Below are 18571 nucleotides of genomic sequence, written 5' to 3' on the forward strand. Positions count from 1 at the left end.
TTTCATGAGCTCAAATAAAAGATCACAGAAATGTTCAGTACACTCAAAAAGCTTATTTCTTTTAAATGTATTTACATCCATTTCAGTGAGCATTTATCCTTTGCACAAGTTAATCTATCCGCCTGACAGGTGTGGCATATCAAAAAGCATGATCATTAAATAGGTGCACCTTGTGCTGGGCATAATAAAAAGGCCACTCAAAAATGTCTCAAGTTGAGGGAGCATGCAATTGGCATGCTGACTGCAAGAATGTCCACCAGAGCTGTTGCCAGAAATTGAATGTTAATTTCACTACCATAAGCCGCCTCCAACGTTGTTTTAGAGAATTTGGCAGTACATCCAACCGGCCTCACAACCGCAGACCACGTGTATGGCGTCGTGTGGGCAAGCAATTTGCTAATGTTAACGTTGTGAACAGAGTGCCCCATGGTGGCGGTGTGATTATGGTATGGGCAGGCATAAACTACGGACAACGAACACAATTGCATTTTATCAATGGTAATTTGACTGCACAGACACCCTGAGGCCCATTGTCATGCCATTCATCCGCCACCATCACCTCATGTTTCAGCATGCTAATGCACGGCCCCATGTTGCAAGGATCTGTACACAATTCCTAGAAGCTTAAAATGTCCCAGTTCTTCCATGGCCTGTATACTCACCAGACACCCTTTGAGCATATTTGGGATGCTCTGGATCGAAGTGTACAACAGCGTGTTCCAGTTCCCAGCAATATCCCGTAACTTCGCAGTCTTGAAGAGGAGTGGGACAACATTCTACAGGCAACAGCCTGATCAACTATGAGAAGGAGATGTGTTGCAGAGCATGAGGCAAATGGTGGTCATACACCAGATACTAATTGGTTTTCTGATCCACGCCCCTACCTTTTTTATTTAAGGTATCTGTGACCAACAGATGCATACATTATCTGTACTCCCAGTGTGAAATCCTTAGATCAGGGCCTAATGATATTATTTTATGTCCTTACATGAACTGTAACACACACACACACACACACACACACACACACACACACACACACACACACACACACACACACACACACACACACACACACACACACACACACACACACACACACACACACTGCAAATGGTGTGAAATCACCTAAATCATAAAACATCATGAACTTCCATGATGCAATTCACTCCAAAGACCAGGAAGTCCATTATGACAAATGATCCACAGGGTAACCCCAAGATCTTAAAAGACATTGAAAAGCTTGTGTCTAAGAAAGGATGACATTGCATACATTTATTAGGGATGGGTGCTAAATTCCAATACATGCATACCGCCACTGTTCTTTAAATGTATATAAAGTGTTGACATTGCAAACACTTGTCTCCCTGCTGTTTTGTGTATTATATTTTTTATTTATTTTAGGATTTAAAAAAAACAGACAATTACATGGGATGCCTTGTTCTGCATAATTTAAACAGTACGGAAAGGAATGGCAACGCTTTAGACATCACAGACTCATAACCCAGCCCCGCCCCCAACCCACTGCCTGCATGCAGCTTCCACAGCACAAAGGCCAAAGGTCATCGTCGTGTGAGACAGCTTGCAAAGAGCATGAGAAGCATTCACAGTAAAGGAGGATGAGGGAAGAGGTGTGGTGAAGGGGGTAGAAGAGAAGAGGGAGGGAGAGAAGACGGGAAAATAAACAAAGTGACTGCAGCACTGGCCTTGGTTTGGACAGGAGAAGGAGCAGCATAGTCCTCCTGATTGTTACTCTTTTCCATTGTCTATGACACAAAAAAGTTTGTTTACATATGTATGTATGTATGTATGTGTATATATAAACATTACAGCTACAGCACCTTCCCCCAACAACGTCAATACCTCGCGCATGGTACATGGCCGTGCCAAAGAAAAGAGTCCTAAAAACAATATATTGGTCAGAATATTATTTTTTTCTTTTAAAATTGGCATTTGACATGATGCTCTGCTGCCGTTTTGGGGGAAGCAGGGGAACAAAGGTTCTTCTTTTGAGTTCATATTCAAGTTTGCTCCTTTTTTTTCTCTGGTGTACATATCTTTTTCTTCGTGTTCCTATAAAAAAAAGTAAGAGTTCACACTTTCGTGATCTGCGTGTGCTGCTCCTCATCAAAAGGTTCGTTTTCCGGATCAGAGTCAGTGGTGTCAGAATATCGATAATGGTCTGGCTCGTTGTCACTAACGTCCGGAGTGACAGATGTCGAAGTGCTCGCCTCGGAATTCGAAGAATCTTCCACGGTTTTCGTGAAATACAACTTCACCTAAAGGAGCGAGATAGGGAGAGAAAGGGGAAGCCATGATATCAGAACAAGGAACCTTGTCAAAAAAATAGAACTCAGCACTGCTGTCATTGAAAACCAATGTTTCAATTTCATCGGGATTCTAATAGCGCAAAGACCAATTGAGAGATTTACACAACAGATTTGCAGTACCCTCCTCATATTATTAATTGGCCCAGCGTTCCCTGGGTTAGGGTTTGGCCGGGGTAGGTCATCATTGTAAATAATAATTTGTTGTTAACTGACTTGCCTAGTTAAATAAAAGATTCCATTACAACCATTAGTTTGAATGGCTCACCTTGAAATTAGGTGAGAAGTAGCGGTTAGCTTTGTCTTTGTTGGCCTTGTCTAGGTCATTCTTGGTGAGCGCGAGGATGAGGTAGTCCCTGTCGCTGTCCCTGCGTTCGGCACTCTGCGGGGCCTGGGGAGGGGTGCCAATCGTGGACTGGTTCTGAACCCCGTCCACATCGTTCACCACCACCGACCCGTTCTCCACCTTCTCCATGCTCTCCTCCGGTGGCCCGGGGATGAAGAAGGTGTTAACCCAGAAGTGGAACATCTTATCCTGGATAGTGGAGAGGGAGAGGTACTGACTAATTGTAATGGAGTATGTCTGACGATCATTGTGGTTATAGTTACCACGCTAATGCCGGCTTAGAAAAGCTACACATTTACAGTACATAAGTGTGAAAATCCTTATCAGCTATTTATAGTAACATGATTCAATACATTTCCAGGTAAGCTAGCCAATTATAACGTCAGAGTGCCGTTTAACGTCATTACGACTATCATGTATGATACTATAAGGGACTCACATAAAACACCTTTTATGATAAAATACCAGGCAAACATTGGAGTGACACTGCAATTATGACAATAACTACAATGGGGCAGCAATTGAAAACACCATAACAGCTGAAGCCAAAGAAACCCAGGTGGAAATTAGACACTCATGTGACAGGCGGAACTAACCAACCTTCTTCATCATTTTGTTTTGCTTGTGAAAGAACTCCACTTTGACGTCTCCACAGACGGGCAGCGGCTGGGGAAACTCAAATAACATGTGCTTTTCTTCCCTCCGCGTGTGAGCCGGGTTGGATGTGTGGATCTTGACTTTAAGTTGATACACCACAAACTGAGGATCTAAAAGGGGTGAGTGTTTCAGAGATATGGAGAGAGGTTGCAATGAAGGGTAATGGCGGTAGAGAGAACCAGACAAGACAGGATACAAGTCTTAGTAGTCTTGGAGTTGCTGCCATGACAGTTACAAAAGCAACCCCTAGTTGGGAGTTCTCTAAAACCGTGTTTTCCAATATAGGAGGAGAGAAGGAAAGAACCAGACCACAAAGGAGAATAGGGGGAAAAAACCAGACCACAAATAGCACCCAAAAAGAACCAGAACTAAAGACATGGGACCCCATTCTGATGACTGTTGTGCTTTCTTCTATAACAATAGCCTTACATTTGTGAGTTTGAAACCTCTCATAAGGGGGTGGTTGGTTGGTCTTTGTATGCCTCCACATTGCAATGATGTTTTAATGCTACAACTCCTTCTTCTAGCCTTCACTAGAATAAGTTCTACCTTTCTAGTTCTTGTTGGAACTGGAGCCAAATGAACAGTATATGAGGGAAGGACATCAAAACGGATGAAAGGCTCATTTACCCCAATGCCAATTCCCTTTCTTGAAGCCCAGAGGGATCGGCTCGCTCCTGTTTTTAACGGTACTGTCCCCTTAGAGAGAGAGAAGGAGATTAACTCACAGCCTGGCTGGGCTGGCAAGCTGGGCCTTCAGAACACAGCAAGAACACTTCTAACAGTACAGATATATGCTAGGATATCAATTATATACATACATACACAGCCACATATCCAAAAACAATGCTTTCAAATGGAGATATCAAGTTAAATCTAGTCCACAAGACTTGGGATACATGGTGCAATACATTAATAATTCAGAGGAAAAAGAACATGTGGGAACTTCAGACTGTAGATATTCCAAGAACATCTCAATTGACCACCATAAATCCCAATGGCAGTACCTGCATCTAGCCAATTTAATTCTTAACAATGTGTGATAATGTATTCACCAATGAGAACCGTCTTATATGCTACCTAGTCTTATATGCTAGTCCATTGAAAAAGGAAAGTTCTCTCCAAATGAACTTCTCACCCAATACTCTAGTGATGTGCGGGTTGACTCATAACCCACAGGACCCGCTTGGGCGGATGGGTTATGGGTCATTAAATATGTGTGGATGAAAGGCAGGTGGGTGGCGGGAGGATTAAATAAAGAGAAAATGCATAACAAATACATAAATGTATGTAATGTGCAATTTATATCTATAGTCTACATTGAGGTTTTCATTAATTATTTTGAATCTGGAATTAGTGCATTCCCTAAGCCTAGGCTTTAGGGACAAACACTGTAATTGCCAAATGCTTTTGGGAAAAGGTTCATGTCAATCGACTGAGGCAAAAAAGGATAATGTTAAGAGTTGAATTCAATAAGAGGAATGCTGTGAAATGGAGAGTTGAAAATAAATTAAACGGAGGGCAAGAACAGTAGTCTAATGTTTGGGAAAGATTTGCTGAAGTGGTAGGAGAGGATGATAGCAGTGCCGTCCGGCTATGTTGTGTGTGATGATTGTGAACCTCTATATACATTTGACAGTCACAAGACAGGGATATCAATATGGCACATCAAGGTAACTGTACTGTTCAGATGGGTTAAATGGAATAGTAGCCTAACTGAAACCTGGAAAGATGTTTAGGGACCAGGAGGTTATACACTGTAGCTCTATAACCTCGCTCATAGCCTGATATAATATTAACAGGAGTGGAGAAATAGGATTGATTTATTTTAACATCCTGAGAGAATGGACACGACCATCTGTATATGTGCTGTCTTTATCAGCGTCATAAAAGCTGATAGTATTTCAACCACAAATTGTTGGGTAATTTTAACAGATTTAAATTTCCTTAAAACCAGTCAAACCAATGTCATTAGGAAATGTTGTACTGAAAATCTTATTATTATTATTTTTTAGTTATTGCATTTTCTCCCCAGTACCTAAACAACGTTGTAGAGAAGCAGAGATGAAAGAGGAAACAGAAAGCAAACTTTACCGATGCCAACTAGTTTGAATCATTCATTCTATCGATTTAGGACATTTTGTTGAAAAAGGTTTTATTTAGTCTAAGGGAAACAAGTAATGACAGAAGAGAAGCTGCATGTATCTATTTATAGACAAGTTGACTAACAAATAGCCTAACAAAATGTCGGAAATTATAAGACGAAACATGGACCTATTTAAAAAGACTTCTTCAAAAAATAGTTGTGCCATCTGACAGCACAGCGCATTTTCAATATTTACAGGTTAGGGTCGAGTGCAGGCCTCAGATTTGGGGGGGGGGGGTGAACAAACAGCTGATCTGCACATCACTACAATACACCTCAGTATTTAGCCAATACTTTAAAATGAGTGCGAACAAGTAACATGATGTTTTCTATCTAGGTCTTTGCAAATAGAGAACGTCAAACTCAGAATAGGGCCCTCTCTAGGGAGTGTTAAGAGGGAAAGAGAAGGGTTAGTTCAGAGCAGTTGAGCACATTCAGATGCTAGGTTAGAGCATCACAGATAATCCAAGGAGGAAAAAGGTGCATTTTTGTGCAACAGTGAAATATTGAGAAAAAACAAGAAGATAATCCATGACTCAGGCACATTAAACCAGAAATCCATATTTCATATGACCAAAATGGAAAGATATTAAAATCATTGTTTCACAGAAAAGTTCAGCCAAGCAAATTACATGCAGTAGATGTACATGCATAGTCATTCACATTCTATTAGATGAAAAACATAGATCACTACATCTCTTGATTAAAGATCATAGGTGAAAATGTCTACTTGAGCTAGGAGTTGAAGTCTTTGTCTCTCTAAAAATCCCTGGACAACAATAAACGCAGTTATTATATTTGCTATCTGTAAGAGGTCATTGGTGACTTGTTATTTACACGTACTGAATTCCTCCTCTGAACTGCAGAGCAAAACATGTCACAATTTGGATAAAGCAGGTAGAAGCCAGCCTTGCTGAACGCAGCTGAGGATAGTGTCATCCATGCTCTCTTTCTCATCAATATCTAGCCATCTTTCTTAAAGAGTACAAGCAACTGATCAAGAGCTTCGTTGGCTTCAATGTAAAGTACATAATTACGACTCTATGCTCTTACTACACAAGTTGACCTGCACCATTCTCTACTACCGTGGGTGGCCGTATACACACCATTTAAAGAGCTACATGCCTACACCCTGAGTCGGAGTTCAAGTTAAACATGAGTGACTCACTGCAGGTGCCTCCACTGAACATTGGTAGCGTCTCAAACACCATTTTGTGGAAGAGGAGAGCCACAGGCTTGTAGTCCAGCTTGTTTTTCAGCAGGTGGCTGTAGTAGTACACGTAGCGCCGTTGGCTTGGGATCGTCACTCCCTGAAAAGGAAAGACAACAAAAACAGTCAATGATAGGGAATGACCTCAATTTAATAATTACCGCAAAGAAGAGGATATACAGATTGTGAAAAATATGTCTTTGAAATCCTGTGTGGCTCAGCTGGTAGCGCATGGTGCTTGCAAGTACAAAAAAGTATGAAAATGTTTGCACTCACTACTGTAAATCGCTCTGGATAAGAGTGTCTGCTAAATGACTAAAATGTCAATGTAAAAATGTAATCACGGCAGGTCTATGACAAAACAGACGATCTAGGCCTAGTCTGCGTTTATTAAAAATTCTCACACCGAGTACTAGCGTCTAGTGTCCACTAGGGATGGGCACGGTTAATTGAATATCAGAACGGACGTTATTATTCGTTTACTTGTGTTCATTTTTGTGTGATTTTTTAAAAGGCAATTTTGACCCCAAAAAATGAATTGACATTGGTTTGCTATTTCCCCCACTTTGAATAACAACTACAGGCGCACACTTAACAGAGTTCCCACAATAACTGACCCAGATGAATGTAAAACATTCATCAGAAAACCTTTTTGTAACAGAATCAGTTCTATCATGGCAAAAATTGGACTTCTCTTTCACTGTTGCTTTCAGCCAAAAAAATAAGCAGAGAAAAAAAAAACAGCCTGTCCTCAGTTCTCTGTCATGTGCATTTGCGTCGTACTGATAAATCACTATCCGGATATTCGAACAAATAATAAAATGTCATGTTATTTGAATAGTTAAATCATGTAAAAGGCCCATCACTAGTCACCACCCCTGGCAAGTCACTGTCACTGACCTTCTTGTCCCTTGTCCGCACTTCCCCGTAGAAGTCGAGTGCCTCCTGGGCGTCCTGGAACTTGCCACGGTGCAGGAGGTAGGCGCAGATCATCACCCCGGTGCGGCCTTTCCCTGCCTTGCAGTGGATGGCCGCCACATGATTGTCATCCTCGCTCAGCCACTGGTCGAGGTCTTCACAGAACGGCTTGATGAGCTCTAGCTGAGGCGGGTTGTGGTCTTCAAAGGGGTATTGTGCAACTGGCGGGTGGAGAGTGAGAGAGAAATATAAAGAGTAAGTTTCCTTTAAGCAACCTGGCTCTAAAAACATTTTGTTTGTGACGGCGTACCTCTGCAATTAAATTTGGCAGCATCGTAGTGTCGTTCTGCACAACTGAAATAGGAAGGATATTAAGTCAGCAGTCATGAAGGAACAATTCATTTGTAAACAAAACATTGATATTAGCATTTAAGTGTTTAGCGGTATACTTACAGATTGTAAATCTTATAATGGTTTTTATGTTTCGAGTCAAGAAACCTGTTGAGGTAAAAGGTAGTTACATTCAAAACTTTCCGCAACTACAGAAATTGACAACATAATGTATCTAATGAGAATGTAAAACACCTCAGGATACTTTATCAACTTGGATTGTTTTGTCTAATGTTGGTCACAAACCACATTCCACATGCATTAATTTCACAGTCCTCACCAGTTGAGGTCATGGGTGGCTGTTACTCACCGTACAACCTCGTCTATATTGTTTCTGTACACTCCTTCGAGTCGCTCTGCAGGAAAGCCCATAGCAATGATGTTTGGATAGATATCTGTGGTCACCATTGGGTCAAGGACACACAGATAGAAGAAAATCCTATATACAGTGCATTTGGAAAGTTTTCAGACACCTTTCTGCTTTCAACATTTTTTTTATGTTACAGCCTTATTATGAAATGTATTAACTATTTTTTTCCCCCTCATCAATCTACACACAGTACCCCATAATGACAAAGCAAAAACTGGTTTAGACATTTTTGAAAATGTATTACAAATAAAAAACAGATACTTTATTTACATAAGCATTCAGACCCTTTGCTATGAGACTCGAAATTGAGCTCAGGTCCATCTTGTTTCCATTCATAATCCTTGGGCTGTTTCTACAACTTGATTGGAGTCCACATGTGGTAAATTCAATTGATTGGACATGATTTGGACAGGATCAGATCTGTCTATATAAGGTCCCACAGTTGACGGTGCATCTCAGTGCAAAAACCAAGCCATGAAGTCGAAGGAAATGTCCGTAGAGCTCAGAGACAAGATTGTGTTAAGGCACAGATCTAGGGAAGAGTACCAAACCATTTCTGCAGCACTGCATCGCAGTGCAAGAGGCGTCACTGCAGTCCCTGGTTCGAATCCAGGCTGCATCACATCCGGCCGTGATTGGTAGTCCCATAGGGCAGCGCACAATAGGCCCAGCGATGTCCGGGTTTGGCTGTGGTAGGCCGTGATTGTAAATAAGAATTTGTTCTTAACTGACTTGCCTAGTTAAATAAAAAATAACAAAAATGGTGTGGGGGTGTTTATCAGCGGCAGGGAGACTAGTCAGGATCGAGGGATAGATGAACCGAGCAAAGTACAGAAAGATCCTTGATGAAATCCTGCTCCAGAGCGCTCAGGACCTCAGACTGGGGCAAAGGTTCACTTTCCATCAGGACAACAACCCTAAGCACACAGCCAAGACAAGGCAGGAGTGGCTTCATGACAAGTTTCTGAATGTCCCTGAGTGGCCTGGACTTGAACCCGATCGAACATCTCTGGAGAGACCTGAAAATAACTGTGCAGCAGTAATTGCTGCCAAAGGTGCTTCAACAAAGTAAATGATCTTAATACTTATGTAAATGTAATATTTCAGTTTACTTATGTTTATTTATTTTTTTTATAATAAATTTGATCCCAAAAAATATAAAAGCCTGTTTTTGCTTTGTCATTATGGGGTATTGTGTGTAGATTGATGAGGAGGGGGAAAATGTAATCAATTTGAGAATAAGGCTGTAACAAAATGTGGGAAAAGTCAAAGGGTCTGAATACTTTTGGAATGCACTGTATAGCTCATACAATACCAAAACCTCTAGCTTACAACGTAATCCTATCACAAAAGGTCTGAGGAAAGATCATCATGACGTTTGTATCACCATGTGGGTGTCATTGTGCAGTAATGAACAGAAAGGGAAAGTATAGTGCTGGGCAGAAGGGTTGTGATCAGTAGAATAACAGATGGTGTTGGCTGTGTGAGGGCGAGAGAGAGGCCGAGAGGACCGGAGCACTCCTAATCAAGCGGGGCCCACATGTGGGTGCACTAGGAGAATTTACACAGCTTGACCTGCATGTATTTATAGAGCCCTAGTTATATTGAGATCGTCGCAGATGTTGGGCTTAATTTTCCTGCAGCCCCAGCCGAATCACATGGAATATTTAACAGATCAAATGTAAGAGTAATGAGGACCCTGCCTTGACGGACAAGAAAAGTATCTTGTTGGGATAAATGACAATTGGTTATGGGGTTCATGGGGAGGAACAGTGGAGCAGTGAAACACACTGATGAGGTGACTTCAGCGATGAACAGGGCTCCAGGGTGGTTACATTTTGGCACCCTTTGACTTGAATTGTCAAGTTTACATTTTTAATTGGTCACATTGGCGCATGCTGCAAAATCTATCTGGTTACTTCATTCGAAACATTCTATTATGGGGTGGCTAAAATCATGACTTGGTCAAACTAGCGTAAAGCACTGTTTCCCAAAGTCAGTCCTGGCCATGGTCTTGCCCCCCCCCTTGGTGCACGTTTTGTTTTTGCCCAAGCACTACATAGCAGATTCAAATAATCAAAGATTGATGAGTTGACTATTTGAATCAGCTGTGAAGTGCTTGGGCAAAAACCAAAATGTGCACCCAGGGGGGTCCCAGGAGAGAGTTTTGGAAACCCTGGCCTAAAGTGCATGAAAGTGCTTGCCTGTGCCCATTTTTCCTGCAGGCTCTGAGTAGGCTAGTGGGAGAGGAGTGGCTGAGAAAAATGAGTTGTAATAGCAACCTTTACAAAATATTTGTTATTCTCCAAAAGCAACTACTGTTGTGACTGTTGGAGAGAAGAGGTTCTCAGCTTTCTGTATTACATTTATTTCTCAACTCTCAATATTGACTGTCTGAGTGCCGTTTTTTAAACAAAAGTATCTGGTAGGCTATGGGCTTTGAGATATGCGGAACGGGGGAGCACGCATCTGCCATTTACAGTGATTACATAGGCCTAGACATCATTGGGAATGCTACAAAGTTATTACATTTGCTGTTAGATTAACCAATTACATGGCTTACTAGCAACATATTATATTCCTCAACCTAGCTAATGCATTTGGAGTTTCCACTTCCTCAGTTGGCAAATTAGCCCTAAAGGAATTAGCCTATTTGTAGCTATTTGTGATAGCCTATTTGTAGCCACACAAAATACGTATGCAAATGTATTGAACTAAAGACAGCAATTCTGGATCCCTATTTTTAGAGTAAAATACAGCAACAGGCTAATTGTAACCCCAAAATTCATTACAATCACTGGTTTAGGCTGCACATCAAAATATCTTGAATAATACCATCTCAATGGCACTGTGTACGACTTAAGATGATTGCAAAAACGTTTCTATTGACCAACCATTTTGCTAAACCCACACACTCATTAAGTGCAAAATGAAGCTGTTACTTTCAGCTGCATATTGAACATTTTCTAGTGCATCTGCGGTTTTTTGAAAGATACTTTAAACTACTAAACTAATTTCTGTCTCTGGAGGACAAATGTCAACCATATTATGTGTGATCATGCCCATATCAACTTTAATGTCATATCTCAAAACATTATTGAATTGATTGCACATCATCTCAACTCCAACCTGTAACTGAAATTCTGAAGCCTGTCTGCCTACATAAGCCGTGGGATTTTGCACTTTAACCACTGACGAAAGGTCACCCTTTTGTACGTTTCCTGTGTCACCGTGTCAGAAATAGAATGGCGAACAGCTCTAATATAATGTCTGTTTTTTACTAGCAGAAGTTATTTTGGAGCAAATCATTTTAAAACTGGTCTCCAAGATTTGACACACCACTGACGACTCTGGTGACTCTGGTGAGAAAGGTGAAGACTTGACTCCCTTGAACCTTGAACTGCCTCTAATTTCTGCATGCACACAAACACACAGTACAATGGCAGTATCTGTGGATGAACACATTTGCCAAGATCCAATGTAACTTGACCAAAATTTGAATGAAACTAGCAAGAATATGATGCCCTATGTCAGATAGGCGTAGTATCTACCAAATTCCAGCTATGGCATTAAAATTCAAGAGGAACACAATGCATTGCAATAATTCAATAAAACACAGCAGAGATTTTATTATAGTATTTGCATAATGCCAAGCTACTTGCCTGTGGCCTTCAGCATATGAGCCTGTCTATTACATAGAGGAACATAATCATTTCCATTAATGCCTCAAAGACCTAATTAGGAACCAAATCCAGGCCGTTCTATACCACATAATGGGTTACAACCTCCACCTCTGCCTTTGGTCCTACTGGCAAAATCATTCCACTCAGACTATTTTAAGTGTTTTAAAAAGCTCCAGAGCTCCTAGGGGAGCTACTGCCCAGGGCACGGGGGGCTCGGAATTCTGCAGCTGGGAGGAAACGCACATACAGGACCCCCGACGGAAGCTCCTCTAAAAACCGGACATTTCAGGAACGCCTTTTCTCTCTGGCGTTTTCAGCTGTCCTGCCACAGCTCTGTGCTCTAGCTAACTCCACGGCTGGGCAACAGAAAAAAAAGAGAGTAGAGGGGGAGAGAGTTGAAAAGAGAAAATGAGAGGAGCAGGCAGAGAGCGAATGATATGGGAAGGGTGGATAAGAGTAGAGGAGAGAATATGGGGAAGAGGGCAGTTGGTTGGTTGGGGACTCAGGCAGCATTGCTGATACAAGATCACTGGTGCTCTATTATGAGGATTATTCCCAGAACCCTGATACTGCATTATAGGGATATAAACGGTTAACTGTTAATGGGTTAGCTGTCGAAAACACATTTGACCAGTCATGCTTATCGGTCTCTATGTTAATTTGCATAATTTAGTGGAATTAAATTGGCGCGTGTGTATTTCTGTTAGTCGTCATGCATCTCATTTATTATCCAGGCTTTATCACATCCGGATGTGATTGGGAGTCCCATAGGGCGGCGCACAATTGGCCCAGCGTCATCCGGGTTCGGCCGTCATTGTAAATAAGAATTTGCTCTTAACTGACTTGCCTAGTTAAATAAAAGGATAAATTATTTATCAAACATGCACAGCATACAGAGCCTAGTTTGAGGAGCGGAATGGCCAATCACCTGTCAGACAACACGAGAGCAGACCCTTTAAAAAAGCTGCTATTGGAATTAAATATGTTTTTATAAATAAACCCAGTCATTGTGCAACAAATAATTCTAAATGCAATGGTGTGTTAAAAACAGTTTTGATGGCCACAATCTCAATCTCAACTCTCAATTCAAGTGCGCCTCCTATTCGCATGTATAGGCTATAGTCAACGGTAGGCAGGCTATCAGCTCGTCACCCACCATATTGCAATGTGATCTTAAGGCGGTATCATTGCTTGAAACCTGAACATTTTACTTAACTTTAAATAATGTAGAATGTCTTACCTTGCTTCAAATTAGCCTAGCCAAAATCCAACCATAGAAACATGGTGGCAATTATTTTATAAATACTTCCTCATGCCATTAAGCAGCCTTTCTATCCTGTTCTATTGGTTTTCATAACTTTCTTTCATTGTCCAGAAGCCAAAGGCACAATCATAGTCATATTAGCAACCCATCCTAGTTGTTGCTACTAGATTCTCCCTCTTTCTAAGTTTCAAATGGAGACGTTCATCTACGTCATAAATGGAACCGCTCGCATTAGGTGCTTTGCTTAGAATGGTGTTCACGCAAATTGCATTTTGGTAAATGTATTAAAAAGAAAATATTATTACCTGCTTCACTACAGCTGTTGAACGTTCAATAATAGCCTTTTGACTGTAAAACGGAGGGCTTGCTATTGTTGAAAATGTTCATTAAGCTCGTAATGAAATATGTCAGTTCCTTGTATGCATGCATAGTATTTTCTGCTGGTCACGTTATTTTCCTGTTTGGATGTTATTTTTTCTACAGTTTGACTGGTTAACCGAAATGTCCACCCCTACTGCATTACATAACTGCAAAGAGCTCATATTGTTTTAAGACACCATGCCAAATCCGATAAAAAAAGTTTGCGTCCACAAGTGCCTGAATTTAGATCAGCAGAGAGGGGACTCACACTGACTGGCTGTTGCTCATCAACAGAGGAATTACTGGGGTTGAATGACACACCCCTCTCGCTCCCTCGCGTCTATCTCACAAGCAGAAAACCCCACAGAAATGGACAAATCTGATATCAATATCTCAATAACAGCATCTTTACACGATCAGCCTGTTATCCATTCATCTGTGGTTTCTTCTACTGAATGGGTGCAGGGAATAAACTGAGTTGAATTGACATAAAAGCCTTTCTCCAGTGAGTGGTGTCCATTCAAAACAGAATAGTGGCATTTGACACTTTGAATGAGGGGTAAGCTTAATGCTCAGACAGTGACCAGTTTTCCTATTAGTCGCATGTAAGTATCAATTTTAAAACAAGATAGAAAAGTAAAGCAAAACCCCTTAACCTGTGCCGCAACTTACATCAATATGGTCTCCACATTATAATACTGTATAGCCTGCACAACCAGTGGATTCAAACAGACTGTGGGACAAGTCGTTTTGATTTGCTCAGGCCCACAAGTAACTGAACAAATGCCTCACTAAACCGTCAAAGGTATTGCCATTAGGGTGAACACCATCCTACCACACCATAGATTAAAAAGGACTATACAGGCCATTAGAGTCCCTAGATTTTTTGCAAAGTGCACAAAAAACTGCTCCAAATAAACATTGTGCACATAATCCATGTCAGAGAAAACTATACAATTAACACAATCCCTGTGTCCACTCTTCCCACTATCTCTCCTCCAAACCCATACAGTGCACTCCCTTAAACTTGTCTTCAATATCAGGGCCAGGTATGAGATGTGCTGCAGCAAGGGACTACCATTCTCACCACCAGCATATTATGGGTTAACAAAATAAGTATAGGCCTAGATCACATATGTCACTTGACAGAATACATGAGGATGTTCTGAAGGTAACCTCAATAAATTTACAATATCCAATCATGCAGATTCCATTTGGACTTTATTAGCATTAGATCTTCTCAATTTAAGAATTTTCAGGAAGTGGTGCATCAGTGTGAATGTTATTTGTAAAAAGTATATAGTGATTCATTGAAAAGATAGACATTGAAAATTGGCATATTGAATTAATAATTTGCATAAAGATAACATGAACAGAATTGAGGCTCTTTCGGCAGTAGCACATTTTCAAATGTTTTCTATCCAAGGTTGCCAGATATGTTCCCTATACCCTAAGGGAACCTAATTTAGATCACGTTTGACAGCTAGCTAGCAGCACATGCTGCACGATTGCCAAATTCATGAGAACATATTTAGTTTCTCAATCTGGTTAACAGTGCTTTTCGAAAGGTGCATTGCACCGTCTTAAACATTCAAATCGATTGCTTCCCAACATGTCCAATGATTAAATCTGTGATACATTGGCCTTTGGGCCAACATCCCAGAACTGTCAGGCTGCGTTTACACAAGCAGCCAAATTCAGATATATTGTCCATAATTGGGTAAAAGATCAGAATTGGGCAGCTTATGTAAATGCAGTCTCTGTGTTCGCAAACCAAGTTTGCGGTTGATTAGCTGGCCAATAGGTTAGGTAGTTTGCTAGGTAGCTAGAATTATGCCTCATGTCATCTATATTTCATCTAAGAGAAGAAAACATTGTTACAGCAGCCAACCAGCTTCCCTGCACTGTCAAATAAGTCAAGTTTTACTGTAGCAAGCAAACCAAATGTTAGTTTACATTACGGAAGGTTGGCTAACATCAGTGGTGGAAAAGGTACCCAATTGTCATACTCGAGTAATTTTCTATCAAAGATATTACTTTTACTCAAGTAAAAGTAACCCAGTGAAATACTACTTGAGTAAAAGTCTAAAAGTATTTTAAATATACTTAAGTATCAAAAGCAAATGTAATTACTAAAATATACTTAAGTATTGAAAGTAAAGTATAAATTATTTCAAATTCCCTATATTAAACAAACTAGATGGCACAATACTTGTTTTTTAATTTAGGGATTACAAGGGGCACACTCCAACACCTAGACATAATTTACAAAATAAGCAGTGTTTAGTGAGTCTGCCAGATCAGAGGCAATAGGGATGACCAGGGATGTTCTCTTGATAAGTGAATGAATTGTACTATTTTCCTGTCCTGCTAGCCATTCAAAATGTAAGAAGTACTTTTGGGTGTCAGGGAAAATGTATGGAGTAAAAAGGATATTATTTTCTTTAGGAATGTACTGAGGTAAAAGTTGTCAAAAATATAAATAGTAAAGTACAGATATCCCAAAAACTACTTAAGTAGTAGTTTCAAGTAATCATGCCTATATTGACCATTTGTAGCCAACAAAGTTGAGTAATAATGACTGGCTGCTAACCTGAACCTAGCTAGCAAGCTAAATTGGTAAAATAATGTGTTGGCTAATGTTACTCGTAACACAACTTACAATGCCTTCAGAAAGTATTTATACTCCTTGACTTATTCCACATTTTGCTGTGTTACAGCCCAAATTCAAAATGTATCAAATGTATTTTTTTCATTACACAATTTCCTATAATGACAAAGTGAAAACATGTTTTTAGAAATGTTTGCATACAAATTGAAAATAAAATACAGAAATTTAATTTACATAAATATTCACACCCACTCAATACATGTTAGTATCGCCTTTGACAGCGATTATAGTTGTGTCTTTCTGGGTACGTTTCTAAGAGCTTTGCACACCTGGATTGTACAATATTTGCACATTCGTTTAAAAATTCTTCAAGCTCTGTCAAGTTGGTTGTTGATCATTGCAAGACAGCCATTTTCAAGTCTTGCTAAAGATTTAAGCCGATTTACATCAAAACTAACTAGGCCACTCATGAATATTCAACGTTGTCTTGGTAAGCAACTCCAACGTACAGTTGGCCTTGCGTTTTAGGTTATTGTTCTGCTGAAAGGTGAATTTGTCTCCCGGTGTCTAAGATTTTGCCTGTGCAAATGTGTTGTTCGCCCCAAACGTAACACTTTGTATTCTGGACATAGTTCATTTCTTTGCCACATTTTTGGAATATTTAACATTTGCTTTTTTTATTTGTACCCATCTACCAATAGATGTCCTTCACAAGGCATTGTAAAACCTCCCTGGCCTCTTGTGGTGGAATCTTTTTGAAATTCACTGGGTGACTTACAGATAATTGTATGTGTGGGGTACAACGAGGTTGTCATAAAAATAAATAAAAATTGTGCATGCACACAGAGGGAGTCCTTACAACTTATGTGACTTAAGCAAACATTTACTCCTGAACTTATTTAGGCTTGCCATAGCAAACGGGGTTGAATACTTGACTCAAAGACACTTCAGCTTTTCATGTTTTATTAAATTTGTGAACATAATTCCACTTTGACATGGGGTATTTTTCGTGTAGGCCAGTGACAATCACAATGCAATACATTTTAAATTCAAGCTGTAACAAAATGTTGGAAAAGTCGAGGACTGAATACTTTGAAGGCACTGTACCTGGTAATGACAACTAGCTAGGTAGTTACTGGATGTCATACATACTTGTTTCAGACATTTCTACGTGCTAATTTGACAGATCCACCATATTTCAAACATGCTTTCCGGCTTATCAAAAACAGCCAGTTACCTTAACTAGCTAACGTTAGCTAGCAAGCAATCATCGCTATTGAATTGATACAATATGCATACTCACGTGACTAGTTTACAGTATGATAAACTAACGTTAGTTATTTAAGAAAAGGATACACGTTAAATCCAAGTCGAACCCATCCTCTTGGTATCTCCTTTTGTTCCGGCTGACCATTAATTTTATCTTCGCAGCCATTGTAGCTAACTTAGTGACAGGAGTCTATTTATGAAAAAGTATCGTTGCTTTCGCTTGATTTGCCTCTCGCTCGCCCTTTGCGCTTTTGATTTTGTAGCTCCTTTCTCGCAATGACAAGCTAGCAAAGCTAGCAGTGATAGTCTTTGTGAGTAGGATTAACTAGCTAACTAGAATGTCTTCTCTGGATCATAAAGACGGGCCTTGCTCTGCTCCTCCACGCAGGCCCAACTTTCCCAATCCTGGAATTTGTTTTCAAATCCCCCCTGAAAAAGACATACAATTCTCCTCCCGCCTAACCGTATGGTATAAGAGACGGTCCGAACCTCTTGATCTACAGTAGCCGCCGTGATTGACCGGACAGCGAGGAGAGAAAACTCTCCGGCGCTCGAATTTGAAGAATAATGTTACTCTCGGAAAGGACAGCAACAGTATCCACTCGTAGCTAACGTTAGCAAGCTAGTATAGTAACTAACTAGCTAGCTAACGTTACCCCCTTTTTTTAATCAAAAAACCTCCTAGCGAATCAACATCGTCGTGAATTATTTGCTAAACTACACCGGAAAAAGTGACAGGCTCCACCGTGCATTTATATTGTCTATACAGGGATCAAATATGAGCACAGATTCGTCTGACAGATAGCTATATCCTGGGGATCATCTTTTCGCGTTTCTCTCCAGCTGAATTCTCAAGCTTCCATCATGGCTTCCAACGGAGGAAGAAAATGTAGAGCAGGCTAAGGTTTTTAAAATAAATATCCTACCGCCGCAAATATATAGTTCTAGAGCGAAATCAAAAACACTTTCTTCCTAACAAATAAATAATTGTTGATTCTCAGAATAGCTATTTATTTGCAT

At 40.3% G+C, this 18571-nt stretch overlaps 1 protein-coding gene across 2 annotated transcripts; it reads right to left on the minus strand.

Annotated features, from left to right (window-relative positions):
* Positions 1-1248: 1248 nt before the first annotated feature.
* LOC124041252 (phosphatidylinositol 3,4,5-trisphosphate 3-phosphatase and dual-specificity protein phosphatase PTEN-like) lies at positions 1249-18571 on the minus strand. 2 transcript variants are annotated; one of them, XM_046358623.1, is made up of 10 exons: positions 17639-18568; positions 8305-8389; positions 8058-8102; positions 7915-7958; positions 7587-7825; positions 6645-6786; positions 3961-4029; positions 3274-3440; positions 2596-2862; positions 1249-2279 (listed from the first exon to the last, which is right to left on the minus strand). In XM_046358623.1, the coding sequence occupies exons 1-10, from the start codon at positions 17715-17717 to the stop codon at positions 2094-2096; spliced, it is 1323 nt and encodes a 440-aa protein (XP_046214579.1). In that variant the 5' UTR covers positions 17718-18568; the 3' UTR covers positions 1249-2093. The 2 variants fall into 2 exon arrangements, with proteins under 2 accessions (XP_046214579.1, XP_046214580.1); XM_046358624.1 differs by lacking the exon at positions 3961-4029 and having other exon boundaries at positions 17639-18571.

Source organism: Oncorhynchus gorbuscha, linkage group LG08 (assembly GCF_021184085.1).
Source record: "Oncorhynchus gorbuscha isolate QuinsamMale2020 ecotype Even-year linkage group LG08, OgorEven_v1.0, whole genome shotgun sequence".
NCBI classification, from domain to species: Eukaryota; Metazoa; Chordata; class Actinopteri; order Salmoniformes; family Salmonidae; genus Oncorhynchus; species Oncorhynchus gorbuscha.